Source organism: Dinoponera quadriceps, unplaced genomic scaffold (assembly GCF_001313825.1).
Source record: "Dinoponera quadriceps isolate SergipeBrazil2010 unplaced genomic scaffold, ASM131382v1 scaffold316, whole genome shotgun sequence".
NCBI lineage: Eukaryota > Metazoa > Arthropoda > Insecta > Hymenoptera > Formicidae > Dinoponera > Dinoponera quadriceps.
This window is the reverse complement of record NW_014554530.1, coordinates 947,582-966,722: the sequence shown is the minus strand read 5'-3', so window position 1 is coordinate 966,722 and position 19,141 is coordinate 947,582. Positions and strand designations below refer to the sequence as shown.

At 47.0% G+C, this 19,141-nt stretch overlaps 1 protein-coding gene across 11 annotated transcripts in view; it reads right to left on the bottom strand.

Moving 5' to 3' along the window:
- Positions 1-19,141, bottom strand: part of LOC106751862 (rho guanine nucleotide exchange factor 17) — a 74,098-nt gene that overhangs the window by 52,215 nt on the left and 2,742 nt on the right. For 6 of the 11 annotated variants that reach the window (XM_014633073.1, XM_014633080.1, XM_014633069.1 and 3 more), the window contains exons 1-3: positions 16,599-17,466; positions 3,920-4,106; positions 1,220-1,930 (exon numbers count right to left, since the gene is read on the bottom strand). In XM_014633073.1, the coding sequence (XP_014488559.1) occupies positions 1,220-1,930; positions 3,920-4,087 (879 nt within the window). In that variant the 5' untranslated portion in view covers positions 4,088-4,106; positions 16,599-17,466. Of the gene's footprint in view, positions 1-1,219; positions 1,931-3,919; positions 4,107-13,885; positions 14,480-16,598; positions 17,468-19,141 lie in introns of those variants that run through there. The other 5 variants (XM_014633075.1, XM_014633074.1, XM_014633072.1 and 2 more) reach the window with 3 other exon arrangements.

Below are 19,141 nucleotides of genomic sequence, written 5' to 3'. Positions count from 1 at the left end.
TATACAAGTGGGTCACCTGTATATCGAATATACCTTTTTTTCAGATCTATCATTATATAAGAAGAACAATGGATGGAGGAGTCGAACAACAGAGCTTCACGTTGGAAAAAGTGGGTACCGTCGAAAATGTGAAATAAGCGCTGTAGCGTGTTAACGACACGGTTAAAGGGTACTTTTCTTCCAACCACTCGAAGCTGTCACGTAATTTCGTAGCGTGACGGGAAGGTGCCGCGTGTTTCGCGAACGAATGCGCCGCTGACGAAAGCGTGCGTCCAGCTTGTGTAACGCGTCGCGGTAATAACGCGACGCGATCGCGAGGACGAAGCGAGCGGGCTTAGGGCATCATAGGTGTCTAGCCGAAGAAGAAGCGATATTCTATTTTCGTCATCGTCGTCGTCGTCTCCTCTATCTTATCCCCCTCGGAGCGTGCTCTGCGCCGCTAGGGCGCGATCCAAAAATCGAGCGGAGAGAGAGAGAGTGCACAATTTTAAAAAGTATAAATGAAGAAACCGCGCCGAGGGAGCGAGCGAGCGAGAAGATTAAAGCGTAAATTCTGGCACGCTCCTCCGCGAGCTGACGAATTTTGCTGGCGCGAAGGCATCGTGAGACCGCGAGTGCTTCGAGGCGAGGTGGACGCGTTTTAATAGTCTCGTAAAAATAAAGAAAGAAAACACTCGCCGATGGTAAAGAGAGCGGCTTAATTGCCGAAGGTGTAGAGAAAATCGTGTTACTCCAACAGACGTCTGAAATGTCGGAAAGATCTCCGGTACATGACTCGGTATGATGTGTGAAAAATTGATGCGTCAAGTTCCTTCAACCGACATATCACAGTTGTGACTGAAGGAATCTTCAAATTGGAGGGTTCTAAAAATGGATATAATCCTTTAAAAGCGTTTTTACACGTCAGAACGATCGACGGGAAGTTTCTCTCGAGCGAAAACCCTCGGTCATCGGCGGTACTCGTCGAAGCGCGGTCAACTTTCTCACGATGACCTTGAGACCTACCTCGGGGCTGCTGACACAGAGTCTTCCGGACCTAAGCCACTCCACTTTGTATCCCTCGTAACCACCTCTCAGCAGGTCTACGCGCTAAACTCCGTGGCGGGCCGTGGAGGAGAGCGCGCTCGAGTGCCCATCGCGAAGCAACGATCCACTCGCGAAACAACGAGAACCGAGCAAGCTAACGAGCAACACCGAGGAACGACTGTGTACTAAGTACCTGCAACTTAAGCGTCTGATGCTTCGTCCACTGCGCGAGCTGCCGCGGCACGGAGACGGTCTGCGTCGCCGTCGGAACGCCGGACGAGTAGCCGAGCGACGTCGAAGATGAGGACGACGTCGTCGTCGGCGGCGAATACGACGACGTTGCCGCCGCCGCTGTTTGTGGATAATGCTGGTGGTGGTGGTGCTGCTGCTGCTGTTGGTGGTAATGGTGGTGGTGGTGATACTGCTGGCTGGTACTGCCGATGTTCCCCACCGACGTTTGCACCGCGCCGCGACTATTATTAGCGAACGTCGTCTCCGCGACGCCCGTGGAAGAAGCAGGAAGAGGCGGCGAGCAGCAGCCGCCGCCGGCAGCTCCGACGCTGACGGTATCTGCTACGGAGGGATAACCACCGACGGTGATCGGAGGACACGGCGACGACGTAGACGACGACGTAGACGACGCAGACGACGAGGAAGGCGGCGGTGGCGGCGGCGGCGGCGATGCGGACGTCGTAGAGACCGGCGGTGGGATCCGCGGAAGCGGAAGCCGCGACCGCGGACCGATGCAGCAGCAGTCGGCGATACTGGCCGCCAGGTCGATCGGCGGCTTCTCCGCCGCCGGTTTCTCCGTCAGCCGCTCCCGGGAGTCGCTCTCGCGCGAGTTCCGCTTCCGCCGGCGCGACTCCTGCGGCTCCTCCCTGGAGTTCGCCGGCGGCAGGCTCTCCTGCAACCAAACCAACGATCCGCGATTTTTCCTTCTCTCGTCGCCGGCAACATTCATCCTTTCGAACGTTATCTGTCGCGAGAATGAGTGCTTACGTATCAATATCGACTGTTTCATTCATTGGAAATAAACTCATGGCACGCGGGTTTGTAGGAAAATACAATTTGGGACTGGAAAAAATATTATGTCGCGGGACTCGAGTTAAGGTAGTTGATTCGCAGAGTGCTGGATCTTTAGTAGCGATATTAGAGGAGCCTACATAACTTTGTTACTTACTCAAACGACAAATATTTTCCTATAATTTTATTCAACTGAGTAATAAATGTTGAATGTTGACATTTTTTATGTAATGTCTCCATATTGATCCTTAGTATCATACTAGGTTTTTTTTTTTATTAAAATCCTAAATGTGGTTTAGAAGAAATTTAAAATAGAACTTAAAAGTAGAACGTTAATCTCTCAAGGAATACGTAGAAAAAGTGTCGTTTTTAATTACGAATATCTCAGCTTCCGAATGGTCAATCATTCCTTAACTTTACAGACGTATAAAAAGTATTTTCATTACTATGCAGCCAAAATTGAAAAGGATCCCGAAGAAAATGGTTTGACGGATCAACTACTTTAAATGCTCGCCAAGGAGAAGCGGTCGCTATTATTTCGAACAGAATAACGCCACTTCTCGGGGAATTTCTTCGGGACGCCCTTGTGTATATATATATATATATCTCCGTTACTTATTTACTATTTCTTTGCATTTCACAAGCCACGTCTTCATATTCGCTTTATTTCTCCGTCTCCGGTGATGCGTCTTTTTCGTTTCCTTCCATTTCTCCCGCGTGTCTCGGTACCTTAACTTAGGGGCGCCCGAACGTCCTCGAACGTGCTGTCTCGAACGCATCTCGTATTTTTAAACTTGCAACAAAATGACGTATGACGAGAATACCCCATACGAGGGCGCATCGTATTTCGTAAATCTTCCTCGTCGCGCCTAAATCCGGGCCGGTCCTTTTTATACCGCGACGGCCAAGGTAATATTTTCAGAAGACCGGAATCAATAATGGCGTCATCGATCCACGCGGGGACAAATAGCAACGATTTATACGAGTTTCGGTAGCGCTTGGCAATGAGGGAGGACGAGAGAGAGAAAGGCGCGCGGAGAACACTTGTCACACGCGAGATTCACGTCGGTCGGTATGTGACGTCAACGGCGCTTGTTATTTCGCGGGCAAGCCGCGAGAAGAGAGGCGGAAAGTCGGGAACGGGGACGAGAAGAAGCAGGAGTCGGTTCAAAATCGGCTCGAGTCAGTGACTGGCGGATTCTATTTGCGCGATTGGTTCTAAGTTTAGGTCCTTCGACGTCTTGATTTTGTTGTCGCGAATCGCCACTGTCGCGGCGCGATCGAAGGTCGCCGCCGAAGTGGCCGAGGTTCAAAGGAAATGAACGGCTCGGGAGGAATTTAATTGCGGCGCGACATTGAATATTACAGCGAGTCGCGTAATACTCGCCTCCTGAGAGGGAAAGACAGAAGTCAAATATTTTATTTAATTTTCCCCCGGACATAAATCTAAAATTAGAGGCCCGGTACGGCTGTGGGAGATTAAAATAGAACGGAGATGGTGTAGGAAAAGAGTATGTAAGTCGCTCGTAGGACGGTACAATCGACATTATGTGTGTCGTGCCATTCCCTAGGCGGGGAATTACACGGATTTTCACACGGTAGAAACAATTACGTTGTGGTGTAACTGAATTTCCCGTTGCCTGAAAACTCGAACGGGAAGATTCCAGCAGGAGAAGTTTCCATTCAGTCGATCACTCTTAAGAAGCGTCACAAATTTCTGCCCCCCCTTCGAAGCCACACTTTTGCACGAAACGAATTTTTCACCGAGATATAAATTTGTCACGCTTTTTTACCGACTGACACCCTGTACATGATGTACTTTCCCACTTTGTTTTTTGAATGCCGAAACAAATGTGAACCTGTACGATACCTGAGAGATCCGAAGACCGTATCTGGTGCCGCCCAGAACGACGTATCCACCGCCGACACCTCCGCCCGTCATGGCCCTCGCAGCGCCCCCCAGCCATCCTCCGAAACCACCAGCGCCTCCCGTCCTCTGGGGCCCGCTACCCCCGTCTCCTCCGCCGACGCGGGGCATTCTTCATCCTTCCCTCACCCTGAAATTTAAATCGCGCATAAATAAGCCGGAGCGCGAGAATTGTCCTTGGACGCCTCGCGGAGGACTAACGAGCTAGATTCATCCCACGGAGATATTAACGATCCCGCTTGAGTTACGAGGCGAATGCGACGCATCACGCACTTACGCACGCGAAATGCGGGCCGTCGCGTGAATTACTGCGGACGTTCGCGCATTCTCCAATAACTGTCGGCCGCGAACTTATTTATTTACCGTGCGCCGCCGGCCGATGAATGAGACTCGCCGGAATTTTCGCGTGCCGCTACCGTTAAAAGTCGCGCGCGCTACCGGAAGCGGCGAGGCCACCGCCGCACTGCGCCCGCCTGAGATCAATGGCTATGAGAGAATTCTTTCTCTCGCCCGTTACAGAGAACACGACGCTCGCCGAGGGGGGTCTTCCGATCCTCGGGTCTGCGAGTCGTTAAAAAATACCCACACGAGCTATTTCGATCGACGAATTCAATCAATTGTCGTAACGCCGGGATTTATTTTCTTAATGCCGGGGTGCAACGTAGGAGCCTTATATACGCCCTTGTTTTTTTTTCAAAACTACCTTAAAATCTTTGAGACACACATAAGACGAAAATGTCTCTTTCTCATTGTGATGGTTACATTATTTTTCTTTAACATCGATTTTGGCTCTTCCATAAGTCGACGACGATATCGTCACGCGCCGAACTATCCCGCTCGGAAAATCTTAATCCTCGAACCGGATCGACTGACATTACCATGCAATTGTCGCGACACTTTCCGGATCGGTGAGTTTCGCGGGTTGTTCCCGTTGCTCCCATCGCGTGCATGTAAATAAGCGACGTAATTAAAACAGAATTACAATTACGCTGAATAAATCACGGGCGGCCACCTACGTCACGTACGTTACACGTCATCCTCCCACACCGACGACGTGAAATTACTATTCGATCGAATGAATACGCGATGATAGTGGGCACGCAGTTTTCACGGTGGATCGCCTCTTATTATGCCGTCGTTAGGTTGATCTTCCTAATAACAAGATATTTTTGTAACACGTAATATCGAGAGCGTACACATTCCGTGGGGGCGATTCGCTCGAAAACGGAGGGATATAAGCAATAAGTAGATCATATTTTATTCCTGTTTATTATTAAAGCACATTTTTTATTTTTGCGTTACCGTCTATCTCTCGAAACATTACGAATTCATGAAGCGTCAGATGTGCGATTTTGAAGAGTCCAGTGACACTCTAAAATTTCTATCTATATCATCGGAAGTTTATAACACGTCCTTCGACATTCTCCGATCTTCGCACGCATATATTTACTTGTGGTGCGCATGCAGATTATATATATATGGGATCTACACAGTTTAACGCCGATTCCGAACGGCAATTTGAGTGGAATTTTCGCGGCAGAGATGATATACTCTCTCTCTTCTCTCTTTCGATGGATTGCCAGTCCATCGGAGAGGAGCATATAAAAATATTTTGGTTTTACCGAGAGGCGAACCCGGGGACTTCTAGTATAACAGACCAATGCGCTGTCTGCTACGCCACGTTCGTGCTCACACTAAAATTTACATGTCTGAAAATCGATTTTCTCTCTTTTTTTCGAGTCAGCCTGCGGCATTAAGGGGATTAACTGGAGAGCTGTGTTTGAATAAATAACGGCGTTTATCGTGTAAGTGCGACGAAAAATGTAATTGCGAATTCGGTCGCTTGCACTAGCGCGCACTGAGTTCGAGTTTTTTCGGTGCCACGTATCCCAGAGTTCCGCTCTCTGTCCCGGTTCAAGTTTGTACAGTGCTCGACGAATGAAAACTGCTCTGGTGTAGCGTAGATTTCATATTCGGACAAACGAAACGTACCGAACGAGGGCAAACTATATCGCACTGATCTTTTCAACGGTGCGTGTAGTCGCACCAGAAAATCATGAAGCGGCAAATTACAAAATATGATGGTAAATAGAAAAATATAAAAGTGTATTATTGTAAGTGAATTATTAGAAAGTAATAGCAGCAGCAGCGACGATGATTTAGAAAATATATATTTCATTAAAAGAAGAAAAGCCGAAAATTCGAGATTAGGCATATAAATAAAACTGCCATTTTGAAAGTAGATTTCGCGCAACACAAACTGACACATGGAAAAAAACTAACTCGTTTATGCCAATCGAAAATATTCAATTAATTGAGTTTCAGTTACAGTAACATGTAGCCTTTTTCTCTAGCCGAAGGGCTGTTTACATCAACAAATGCTTTCGATTCGGGGAACTGCAATTTCCCGCTCCAAATGCATTAAACTATTCGGTTACCTAAACCGAGAATGCGAAGAGACATGTGCTGCCGTTGGATACAATATGTTAACAGTGTTAGTGGTCCTGCGGTGATGGTCTCGGAACCAAGAAGGTTCAAGTCCAACCAGGAAAAAAATAATATTTTTCTCGAGTAACAATATAATTCGGTTAAGATAACCGAGCACAATTGTCCGAGCAGCGGAAGCATTCTATAGGCACTTTTCTATTTCTACAACCAAGTTTTCATCTGGTCCCCAGGAAACAGAGAATTTCGGTTGTCACAATCGAAATTCAGTTACACAAACTGAATTTTTTTCCATGCAGATTTGTAGTTAACGAAAATGTCACGAAGCATGTACGAATGATAGCGTGAGGCATCAGTTCTGTGAAAATAGAACGTATTGAAAGACTGGAAGTAAAAAAATAGAGTTGTATAATTTCATATCCTTTCTCGGATTAACTTCGCTATTTATAGAGTGCAATTTTCTCGTTCCGAGAGGCTGAAAACGCATTATTCGGAAAAACTCAACCAGCGCAGTATATTGCGAATATCCCCATCGATGTCGATTATCGAGGAGATATTAATATTAACTTATCACATCTTTCCAAAAGGACGAGTGCGTAGTTTTTATGTCGAAAGGAACGTGTGGAAAGGAACATGGAATTTTATGAGCCAAAGAAACGCGTATGTCTTATCATAAATTTCTATTGAAANCCCCCCCCCCCCCAAAGAGGAAAAAGAAGAGAAGATTGACAAAAATATCAAACGAAACGCGTAAATTGTTCATCGGAAAGATATTATCGGAGAGTAATTCGCATTCAGCAGATATTTAACATTTCCCAGCGGAATTAAAATAACAAAAAATCGGGAAGTTAATCGCACGCGTGCGACGTTTTATCCGTGAACGATGAGCGTTCTGATCCTGTTTCTCGAGTGAGTGGGTCACGTGTCAACGTCGCCCATTGAAAGCGCACCTTTTACCTATTCGCGCACGTCGCTACCGTAAGGTGAAATGCGCGAAACAGCCTCATATGTATTCATTGCGTCACCTCATCTGTAATCGATGACAGATCGACGTCGCGAGTCGTTGAACCCGCGCCAAGACGCCGGTTGATCCGTCGCGGCGAAAAGGTGAAATCCGCCGCGGGGAGGGAGGAAGAAGAGGAAAAATTTCGTTCTCCCTCGGGCGATGTGAAAAATGTGTTTGTCGGCGACGGTTACGCCGTTCGGCGCCTGTGCGTTGCGTCGCTTGCATTTTTCTAATGTGACGGAAAACGTATTTTCGTCAGTGAAATCGTCGCCCGCGAATCGACAGGAATGTTGTTTGCCTTGCCGGCGATGCAAAGCTAACGGGCGAAAGATTATTCCCGGCGCCCGTGCTTATCTTTATCATTTCTTATCCAATTAACTCTCTCCTTCTTTGACAAAAATGCAGGGAGCGACGAGTTTGAGCCGATCGAGCTTTGTAAGACGGTGGAAGCTGCGTTTCGCAACGATTTCAAAATCAGCTTTCCTTTAACGAAGATTTCGCCGAAAGCTGCTATTTGCTCCAACTTTCTAATTTCCGATTTTATTGCGTCTTATCAATTTGATAAAGATTGTGGAAGCTTCGCGGAATAAGAACGTACGTGAGAGATAACATCCGAAGGTCATACATTTCTCGATTCACATTCTCTTGCTTTAAAAATCATCCGTTTTTTCTCTCTACTTCGCCTGTTACGACGAATTCAAGGACGATATCGTTATGACTGAATAATTAGAAGGATTTACCGCGGTTAATTCGAAAATCCAATTAACTTATCACGACATATGCAGCGTTGGCTCTCGTCGGCGGACAAGATAGAATGCGATTCGCCTGCTTCTGCGTGAGGCGATAAGGCGCCCAATCGATAAACATGTTACTAAATAATTGAGACTGCATCAAGGCCGAGCTAATAACGTCTCGTAGAATGTTTATTCATATCGCGATATTCTCCAAGCACAATGTACTCACGAATCTATCGTCCCATAATAAATCGTGAGTCAATTTGCAGCACTCGCCACGTCGTATGCAATTAATTTTCGCACGATGTGTGCCTTCAACTTTTCATCTGCGTTCGTATATTTTTCGATTTCGGTTTTGTAAAGGATCTTTTACACGATGAAAAAAAATGTTGCTTTAAGTTAAACACATATGTTCCAAAATGTTAATTTAACACAAGATGAGTATATTTAAAAATAAAAGAAATATGTCGAACATTAGCACAAAATTAATACATTAATCGACACTGAAATAAAATGTATTAATTTAATACTTACTACATATGTTGAATATCGACTCGACACAAAATATTGAGGTAACACAAACACAATATGTTAATTAACACACGGGTATATGAAAAATTCCCCTCGACTCGAACAAGAATTTTAAGAAAGGCCGATTTTGACACAAATACAAAATGTTTTTATACCGTAATACGCTTTGGCAACATTTATATGTGCAAAAAACTATATAATATAAAAGATAAGGAAAGTATAATAAAATTGTAGGATAAGATTATTATAATCATATAAATTATAATAGAATTATAATAGGAAGGATGTTTTATATTTGATTAAATTAAAGAAAATATGCATATTTTGAATTCCCCTCGACTCGAACGGTTAACGTATACTCGAAATGTTACGTGCACAGCGATCTAGTTAGACGAAGTGAGCGAGAAGCGGGCGGAACAGCACGAAGGTGAGAAAAACAAAGTCACTGCAACACGCGCAAGCAATGCATCTTCGCGCGTTCCTATTTGATCGAAGGGGTTCTTGCCCCGGCAAGTGAGATCAAGATCGCGGAGAAAAGGAGGATCGCGAGTGAGCCGGCACACGTAAGAAAACCGAGACGAAAACGCGGCCTCTCGCAAGCACCAGCTGGACCGCGCTTCTATTATAAACGCGCGCGTCGCGATCTATCCGACCCTCCAATTGAATCGCTTTCAATTCGCCCGGCAATTCGAACAGCGGACTCGTCGACGCCGCATCCGACAACTTTCATTCGCGATGATTTGCGCCACTCACTTTTTCCCCTCCATCTTCATTTACGTTAATGCGAAATATACTAAAAAAAAACCACCGTGATACGCGCGCGCGATAAAACGTGTGCGCTGCTGCTCGCCGCGTGTACACATCCGCTAAGATTCTTTTTCTCCTTCACGACGAAGAGCACACATCTGTCTCGTTTTCGCACGAAATTTCCGACATTACCGTCGAGCGATGGCGGCTCGACTCCGGTCCCGAAAAAGGAAATGCGTCGCATAAGGAGAGAAGCAGCCGCATTCCGTTTCACGGGGCGTTGTTTGCACAAGAGGGGGCAACTCGTCCCGGTGCAAATAACCGATAAACATTCGCGATGCTTTGTCATCGCGGCGCGCAGCGGAGCGCGAGCAGGTTTATTTGCGAAACGATAAGTACCAGCGTCAAAAGTGCATTCCCGTGTGCATTTCGACGGTTTTCACCGCGCCGGGCTTGCAGTGCTGGCTAGAACGCTGACAAATGTCTGTGAGTAAAATCTCATATTATTTACAAGTACCGTCTCGGATTCCGATACTTTCATCTTATAAATGGTTAAAGCTCTAAACTGAGTTTCTCAACATGTAGAAGTAGCTAATTAAAGTAGTTCGCCCGTAGAGCGACAGATTCTCAGTGGCGATTGCAAGCGACCCCCGTATAAGTTTATTATTTACTGAGAAAAAATATACTTTCCTATAACTTCATTCAATTATCTAAGTAACGAATGTTAATTCTGAGCACGCGCGAAATTATATACACAATATTATAAACACGGAGATATTACTTATATTTATGTTTCTTATTAATGCTTTATTTATATGTTATTTATAGCTAATAAAGATGTACACGTGCTAGAAAGTGGTATATAAATATTTAAATATCTTTATATATACATGTATATCGCGGGTATTACTATAGATTTCTTATGGCTACATTTTCAAAACAAAATAGTCAAATGGAAATATCAGCGAATCGTCAGCTTCCAAAAGGTCAATTGTTTTCTAATTTTATAGATGCATTGAGAGTATTTCCATTAATACGTGGGTAAAATTTAAAAAGATTCCCAAGAAAATGGATTAATCACCTTAACGTGTATCGGATGAAAAGTTTCGAAGTAACTGAAAAATATTGGAAATGAATTTGTGTGATGTTGATAATTCGTTTGCAACGTCGCAAATATCTTTTTTACCGCCTGATATTTCCTCGACAATTTTTACGACGCCTCCACTTTGATACGTTTCTACGTATAATACTTAGTGAAAAGAACCATTCTCTTTGCAGATTACTACTGGAAGATACATATTCATCTTCTCTCTTCCAAGAGAACTCTTATAACTCCACGGCCCGGAATCGCATTCGAAATTTAATTAACCCACGCTCGTGGCATCGCTGCTACAGCATTTCGAAACTGACGAAACGCCCACATAGACTGCAAGAACTCTTTCTTTCGAAAAGAAGCTGCGATAAAATTACAAACACGATTACCGGGAACATCGCGGAGTCGCGGATCCCTTCAAAGTTATCTTCATCCCGTTCTTTCGACGCACGTTAAATTGCACAATATTTAATTATCTATGATTCAAAGACTACCGGGGCTTTGATATCGTATGGAATGATGACTGAAGGTCATCGTTCATTGTAACCAGAAAATATCTGACTGAGTCTCCGTGAAACCGACGGCAGGTTAAAGATTTCAGATCGGAACAACTCCGTGCGCGGATGCGCGCAGTTATTTGTACATAAATTGTCTGTTTGTCGTAAGTTTCTATTGTGAACCGGCGCGTAAATAGGTTTCCATGCTAATGCCTATTAGAGTACCAAAGGGCTTACGCGCCGGAGGCGGGCTAATAGTCTTACGATTGTTAACTGTCTGTATGCCGAACGATCCGCCAACGTAATACTTCCTTTATCCCGTGGAACGCAAAGGGAATCTACCAGCTCCTCACCGGGGTGGGGGGAGGGGTTTCGGAATTTTTTCTCTCGGGGATCGTTTCTAAATATAGAAAGACGCGTGTTAACCTTTTACACAGAAGCGCCGTGACTGCCGACTCCGTTCTTTGCTCGACTTCGCCCCGGGTTAATCTGCGCGATTCGCGCGTCCGACAGATTCGCGTCAATCACTTTTAATTGTCGCGAACATCTGCTCGCCCGAGGCGTCTCTCGTGTCAACGCGAAAGAGAAACAGTTTCAAACGAGATACGTCATCGAATAGCTTTCAGCGGCATTTCGTTATAAAAACGTAAACATAAAACAAAACACACGTCTCTCTGTAATTGTAAATCTATGAGTATATCCGTAAGTGTGAGACGATATCGCACCCTAATTACCGTTTAATTAGACAGGAATGCAGATGAAGAGGCAAAAATAAGCCGCGATTATGAAATCGAAACTAAGGGGCTGTCTTGAAGTCTCAAGGCGCAACGGATCGTTAATTAGCCCTTGATATATTTCCGGTCTTTTGCTTAATTAAACGATTTGATCTAATCGCCTTCTCGACGAGTCCGTCGCTCGCAAATAAATTAATTCGCGATCTAAGTCTAAACGGCCGCGCGCGGTCCCCTCATTTGCATATTGATCGAGAGTCGTCCCATAAGTCACTGCAAATCGTCCGTTATAAATCGTCGCATGAAACTGGCCGGCCGGAGGACACAGACTCCTGTAATCCTTTTCCCGTGGTGTGCTGCGCGCCGACGCGATTGAAAAGCCCCGCGCGAGACTTATTTTCCACCCCCGTGCCACGGGGGATCGCGTCGTTAATTAATCGCTATTAACCGCGCGAGACGCGAGACGCGATATTTTCGCCACGATGAGTAACTGTGTGTGTTACTCCTTAAGAAAATTGGAGTGGTCGATATTTATATCTCCGCGCGCGCCGCTCTCTGCCCGATGACTCGTCTCGGGACATTTTTCGCGAACCGGCCGCGCCAGCTTCGCTGAAAAGCAGCGAGAAAAACGTTTTGTACTTGCGTTAAAATCGGTCCTTGTTGAAGTTCTTGCTGGTAAATTTCCGACATATCCGCGGGTTGATTTTATATTTCATTGTTCATTGCCATCTCAGCTTTCTGTGTTGTGTCGATGCTCAACATGTGCAAATGTTAAAATAACACATTTTGCACTCCGCTGTCGATTAACGTGTTAATTTTGATATAATATTTGTATTTACTTGTCAATATATTCGTGTTAAATTAACACCGAAATTTGAGCGGAGCGTTTGAAATATTTCGTGAAATGAATTTAACACAAATTTTTTTTACCGTGTAACGGACAAGACGCCGTGTTCGAATAAAATCATCATTTAAGAACAGTCATTTTCCGGAGTTCGGACGGTGAGTTGTGCCGTACATGGAATATCGGCAGTGACTATTTTGAGATGTATCTACCGCAAAATCTCCCCTTTTTGTCCACTGATTTAGTGCTTACGAAAGTGATTTACATACGCGGAATACATATCGCGGATAGGAAGGTGGTGGAAGAGCCCGTTTCGAAACGAACGAATAGTCGTCATCGGCTAATGTGAGCAGAAACCATCGTCATCGAAGTTGATAACGACGGCTTCATTATCGTGTAAACAAGACCGTCCGTGCTGGTTTCGCAATTGGAAATCGGCTTCCAATTCGACGAGTGTTTGTTTAACAATTTCGAATGGGACGTCAGCACGATGTGCGCACTTCGCTCCTTTCCGCTCGGAATGATATCGGAGACGCGTGCCGGAGCAACGATGACTGATCGACGCGTCTTCTCGCGCGGCGAGAAGCCCAGAATTCGTCTACGATTATCTTCGGAATCTTTTCTGTCGACGGATGGCGCAGAGGAGGGTGGGAAAAGTGTTCCAACGCAGCTAATTATAATCAAATATCGACCCGCCCGGTTTCGTCCGCTTTCGGCAAATATGTGCGCCTCGCTTGCTACGACCGATATTACATCAAGTCTACTCAGTTCTCTCAGTTTCAAATGGAAAAAATAATTACCCATTCGTGACATCAAAGGGGCATTAATGGCTCTCCTTTGATGCTGCAAAGGGAATTTAGACCTTCTGGGAGGGGGATTTTAAATTCTATATTAAGCTTTCACATGGAGAAAGCGGAAATAACTTGTCATTTTTAGCATTAAAGAAGCACAATAGGAAAAAGATCGAATATCCGAGTCGAAATTTGGATCCCTAGTCGTAGAGTGTTGAAATGTCTTCTATTGCGCCCCTTCGCTGTTATGAACCGGGAATTACTCCGTTTCGATTCAGATAGCGAACGACTTAACGTGGAAATCGACACGATCGCAGCGGAAAGCCGCGACACACGTGCCGCTCCATTGTGCGCGCGGGTTTCAACGAACCCGGAGGAAGGTCGCGAATTGCGGTCCACGGGCCGTTTATCTCGCCACGGTGTATCCAAACATCCTTATCGACAACTCCGCGCGACAAACAAACGGTCCAGGCGATGATCGGGTACATACCCTCCGTAAGAAGAAACGCCTCAGCGGATCTCGTCATCACCGTCGTCCACCACCGACACTACCGACCGCGGCATCTTCCGCTCGAGAGTCTAATCACCTCTCGCCCACGCGCGCCGCAACACTGTTCACCACGTTGTTCGCCTCGCGACAACTTTTCGTACCTACTGCGCCGACTCGTGAACTCTGCCTTTGTCGCGAATCTTCCTGCACATTTAGATCCCGCGAATTGCTGTCCAGACTCCGTTAGATTCGAGATAGTCCTCTCATCGTCTTCCCGCGATGACGCCGAAGATTGAATTTCTCCTCGACCACCGCCACAGTCGAGAGCGTCCCGTTGCCGGGATTTCACTTCGAGCGCACTTTCGGGATCTTCTCCGTCGGGGTGTTCCGCCGTGATCCGGCGCACGGGCGTGGCGTATGCCAAAAAGTTTCTCACCGGCAACAAGAGAAGATCTCGCTGATGCACAAACGAGGAACGCGATGCCACCTTGGTGAAAGCCACCGCGAAGAAGAGGCTCCCTTGCCGTACCGAGTGCCGCTCCCGCCAAGCGGAAGATTATCTAAATAGACACCGCAGGCCAAGGAGGGAAGGAGCAGGAGGAGATAACGGGGGGAAGAGGAGAGGACTCGCACGAGGTGGTATTTATACGTCGTGCCTTTGGAGAGCCAGTGGCCGCGAACATCCCTCTTCGTGTCCGCGGACGAAACGGATGCCATTGATTTTCTTCAGCCGCCTGTTGGAATTCGCGGGGCGCGCCGCAAAAGGAATTAACAGTCTCTCATCGGCCAGTAAGATCTGTGTGTGTGTGAGAGAGAGAGAGAGAGAGAGAGATGACGTGTGTTAATCAGCCGAGCGAAATCGAGGACCTTTACTCTTCGCATCGTCCCGCTGTGTGTATTTCTTGGGTGGTAGAGATCGCCGCGAGAGATCTAATCTAAGTTTCGTCTTCGGTTTTATCTCGCCGTGTTTACAGCGAGGCGGTTATAGCTTTCGATATAAAGTAATTATACGTGGTATATTCCATGGCACGAGGCGCTTTTACGCCGGGTCTATGCTTCATCGGCCAAACTTCGGCGTCGTATTAAACTCTACATGTTTCATCATCCATCGATTGATCGTCCCCCCCCCCCCTCCTCCCTCAGAGATTATTAGAACAAAGAGCGGCACGCATAGATTCGACGTCGCGAGAAAACTGCAACGGGGAAAATCTGACATTTTCGCAGCTGTTTTAATACAGGTGCGGGGTATCAGGTGATGAACCTGATTGCCGCGCTTGTCGAGCGAAATTCCTTAGACGCTTACGTAATCGCAGATACAATAAGCTCGGTGAGAAAAATAAGGCCCGTACCATTTGTATAATCAACTGCGAGTTAACCAGCTCGCTACGGCTAAAACCGTTGGAATTCCTTCTTATTTGTTCTCCCGTTCGCATGGAATGTTCAGCCGAATGACATTATACACTTTGAGAGTTAATTTGGGAAAACAAACTCGACGCGAGAGAACTAATTTCGATCTATTCGACGGGCCGCATACCAGCCCGTCAAAATGATAACGGAAATAACGGCGAGCGGTGAATAGGAAAGCGACGATCTTCGGCGCAATTAAATCGTAAAATATGATACTTCTCTTTGTAATCACGTGTCGATCGCGGATATAAACACAATGGCGAGCGTCTCGGCCCGGCATTTATGAACATAACGCTCGCTCGTCCCGCGGCGTTGTTCGGCTTTTTTGTGGATCGGTGAAAGTTCACCGGTAATCCCAGGCAATCCCGGAAGCCGCGCGCTCCTCGCAACGCTCAAAGAATCGGTATTGTGCGCTCGCTCGCGCGTGCTGCCGCACAGGCCGTTTCAAGCGCGGGCCGTTGAACCGAAACGGCCAACCGGAACGATACTTTTTCCTCCTTCAATAACGGCGATCGCGCGGATACTAATCGAGCGAAAATCAAGGACGCGCTGGCGAACGTCGCGCCGCGCGTTGCGCTTGACTTCAGGGCCAAGAAAGCGCGCGCGTTGCGCAGCAAGTGCAAGGGACTCGCGCCGGTGCTCATTTTTACGCGAGGCAGCTGCCATTTTTGCCACTTTTACCAATCGTAGAATCTCAAGTTTCGTACAAATCTAGGCTAGCGTCGCGAGATCGTCGAATGGGTCCCGTTATCTTCCGAGTCGAAATGTTCAAAGATCTATTGTGCTAGCGATGAGGAAGTTTTCCCCATTTAAAGATTTAATGTAGAATTAAAGCTGTGGAGGACTAAATTCCCTGCGTGGGATTAAAGGGTACACTCCTTTGACACTACCTAAGTTATTTGAAGACTTAACGTAGGCCTGAAACTTCGACTTGGAAAGATTCGTTCACTTTTAAACTCCCAATTCCGCATTTTCCACCCGAATCGAAATCTTAGGCCGGTATTCACAGTCATAATTATCTTCAGATGCTTCGTAGCGAATGAAACGAGCTGTGGAGCATCTGAAGATAAACTTAAGACGGTCTCAAACATAAAATTCGACTATGAACACCGGTTTTATACATTGAGTCTTCAAGCGGAGAAGACGGGAATAACTTCCCAGCATCAAAGGAGCTAAACAGACGACTTAATGCGAAAATAAAATGTCAAACATCTGCGAAGTTAGGATAGCCGTTTTCGAATCGTTTTCGCACGTCACGGTATAAAATTCCACACGCCGCCAATGGGAGATAAGCGCGCGGACTTACTTCTGCAAACGATCGAAAATACTTTCGCCGATGCCCTCCGCGCGATTCCACCTGAGAAAGTACGCTCGCTGGGCGACAGCGAGCGGAGATCCATGATCCGAAATCCGTCGTATCACACCGGCCGGAGCACTCGGAGAGTCGTTTTCGTCGCACTCCCCTCCCCTCGGGAAAATCGGCGATTTCGATGCCGATCAGCGAGCGACGGGCCGATCTCGCCGGAGGAGCGCGCGCGCACTGGCACACATCGGCGACGCGGCCGTTCTACAAATCCAGATATCTCACTTCCTCTCCCCCGGATTCCGCCCGTTTCTTTCCGGTTTCTCTATCACCTGATCGCGCGCCTCAGTCTCCGATCGAGCATCCGAGTGAGTTACGAGATCCGTAATAAAGGCTGCGCTATTTTTTACTTTACGATGCTCTCCGCCTGATGGATCGTTAAAACCGCATAATAATGCTGTCCGTCCGAGTTGTATTTGATTCGACTTTACGCGCGTGCCTCGGACCTCGTAGAGAGAAAGAGGGAGAGAGAAGCACGATACTCCGAAGTGAATTACGATCCGACGAGGCGCGTGTATCGCAGCGCGATCCTCGTCTCCGCGGAAGAACAACAGTTTTTCACTGGGAAAATTCCCTCGACGTTACCCCCGCAATTAGCTGTGGGTGTGATCGCCCGGTTGAGATCCATCCATCCCGCTCATCGCCGATCCAGAGGGCCTCTCCGGGAGGCAGGCAGGTATCACTGGTTCTCGCGTCCTTCACCCCGTGAAGAGGAGCACCGTCGCGCACAAAAGAAACGCACTCTCGAAATCGGGGCTCGGCCTCGATCGGCGACGCGACGCGCGCGCGAGGACGCATCGCAGGCGATCGCGGGCGATCTACGGGATCGCGAACGTTGGGACCGCACGACGGCGACGCTCGAGTGTGTGCGTAATCGCGGCGATACAAGGCGGCCGCGATGCGGTTTCGCGGCTGCAGGGAGAAGGGGGTTACATCAGAGAGAGAGAGAGAGAGTAGTCCCGCGCGGCACCGTCGTGTTCCACGATGACACGGCTGCGGCACGCCAAGACGGCTTCCTCGGCGGCTAACGACGGGCCCGACGAATGGCCGTCCAGCTGGGTACCGCGAAGCTGGGGCCGACGCGAGAGACCATGACGCGCATGCACGAGGCAAGGCGGACCCGAACCGGCGCTTCGACGAGGGGCCCGACGGGGCCTAATCTGACCGGAGGGGCCCCGATGCCCCGTTCGAGCTAACTCCCGCTCGGCGAAAGGTGGCGATCCCGCGCCCGCTATCAGTTTCGTCGTTAAACAATGCACGGATGATCCTCTTTCTTTCGGTGGATGTATGAAACGTCGAGTCTTCGTGCGCGTCGAATCGCGAGTATGTCGTGGTGGACCTTTCGGGAAAGCTGCGAAAGCCTTCTCGGCCTATTAGTTTCGATCTCGGTTTCGCTTTAATTCGATTAACCGACTTCAGCTTCTCGGCGTTACTGAGAAACCCACTACGAGCGCGCGTCTATAGGTTTCTTGGTTCAGGGTTCTTATTTCGCTTGGGCGGGAGAAATCTCGGATTCAAACGTCGTGACGCGTCGCGTGGCTGCTCGCGCTATTCCTGTCAAATATTTCGCGGAATATATTACGATATTAGTCACGTAACTGACCGCCGCCACTTTTCGAGGTGAAGTATTTTCTTGGGACACGTCATTGGTATTCGGGATACGCGATGCGTTTCAATCCTCTTAAGGCATCGACAACTGTACTTCCTTTTAACGGTAACCTCTGATTTATTACGCAAATTTTTATCGGACGGCATCACAGAGTTTTCTTCTTGATATCATTTCTAAGTACTCTTCTCTTTAACAATATCCCGCTTTAAAAGTAATTTCAGAATAGCTCAGCTTCGTATAAATACCAATGCCCGTCATTTTGGTTTTTAAATAAATATTTAAATTTTCAATATGGAATATATGTGTATATATGCCGAAGAAAGGAATTAGCTGTCTATATAATACAATTGAAATTTATTATACACGGAAAAGAGAATATTCTTATCCCAAAGAATATTCTTAAATATAAGACCTGATTTGTATTTTAAAGTGAAAACGTCCATATTGCTGAAAGAAAATTGCCGTCTCTCTCTCTCTCTCTCTCTCTCTCCCTCTCGAGAACGAAAAACTAATTTTTTAAGACGCCACATCCAAGTCTCGCGAACAAAGTTGTAATCTCCAGATACGAGTCTTATCCCTGTTATCAATTCTTCGACTTGGATATCTATTTCGGTGTCGTACTGTCGTCGGCTGAACGTGCGAAGAGTCGAGTTTCCGCGTGCAGATAATTCACGATAACCACGAGAGTTCGTGTTCGAGAATATCTCAAAGGCGAGAGTAACCTCACCCCCCCTGTTTTCGTCCCCGCGTATGAATTAATATTCGCATTATCGCACTCACATTTCCACCGCGCGTTTGGCGAGAACCCACCGAGATCGAGTCACGATTGTTCGATATGGTTTATTGTTGAATTACACCCGAGTTATCGCGAACGCGC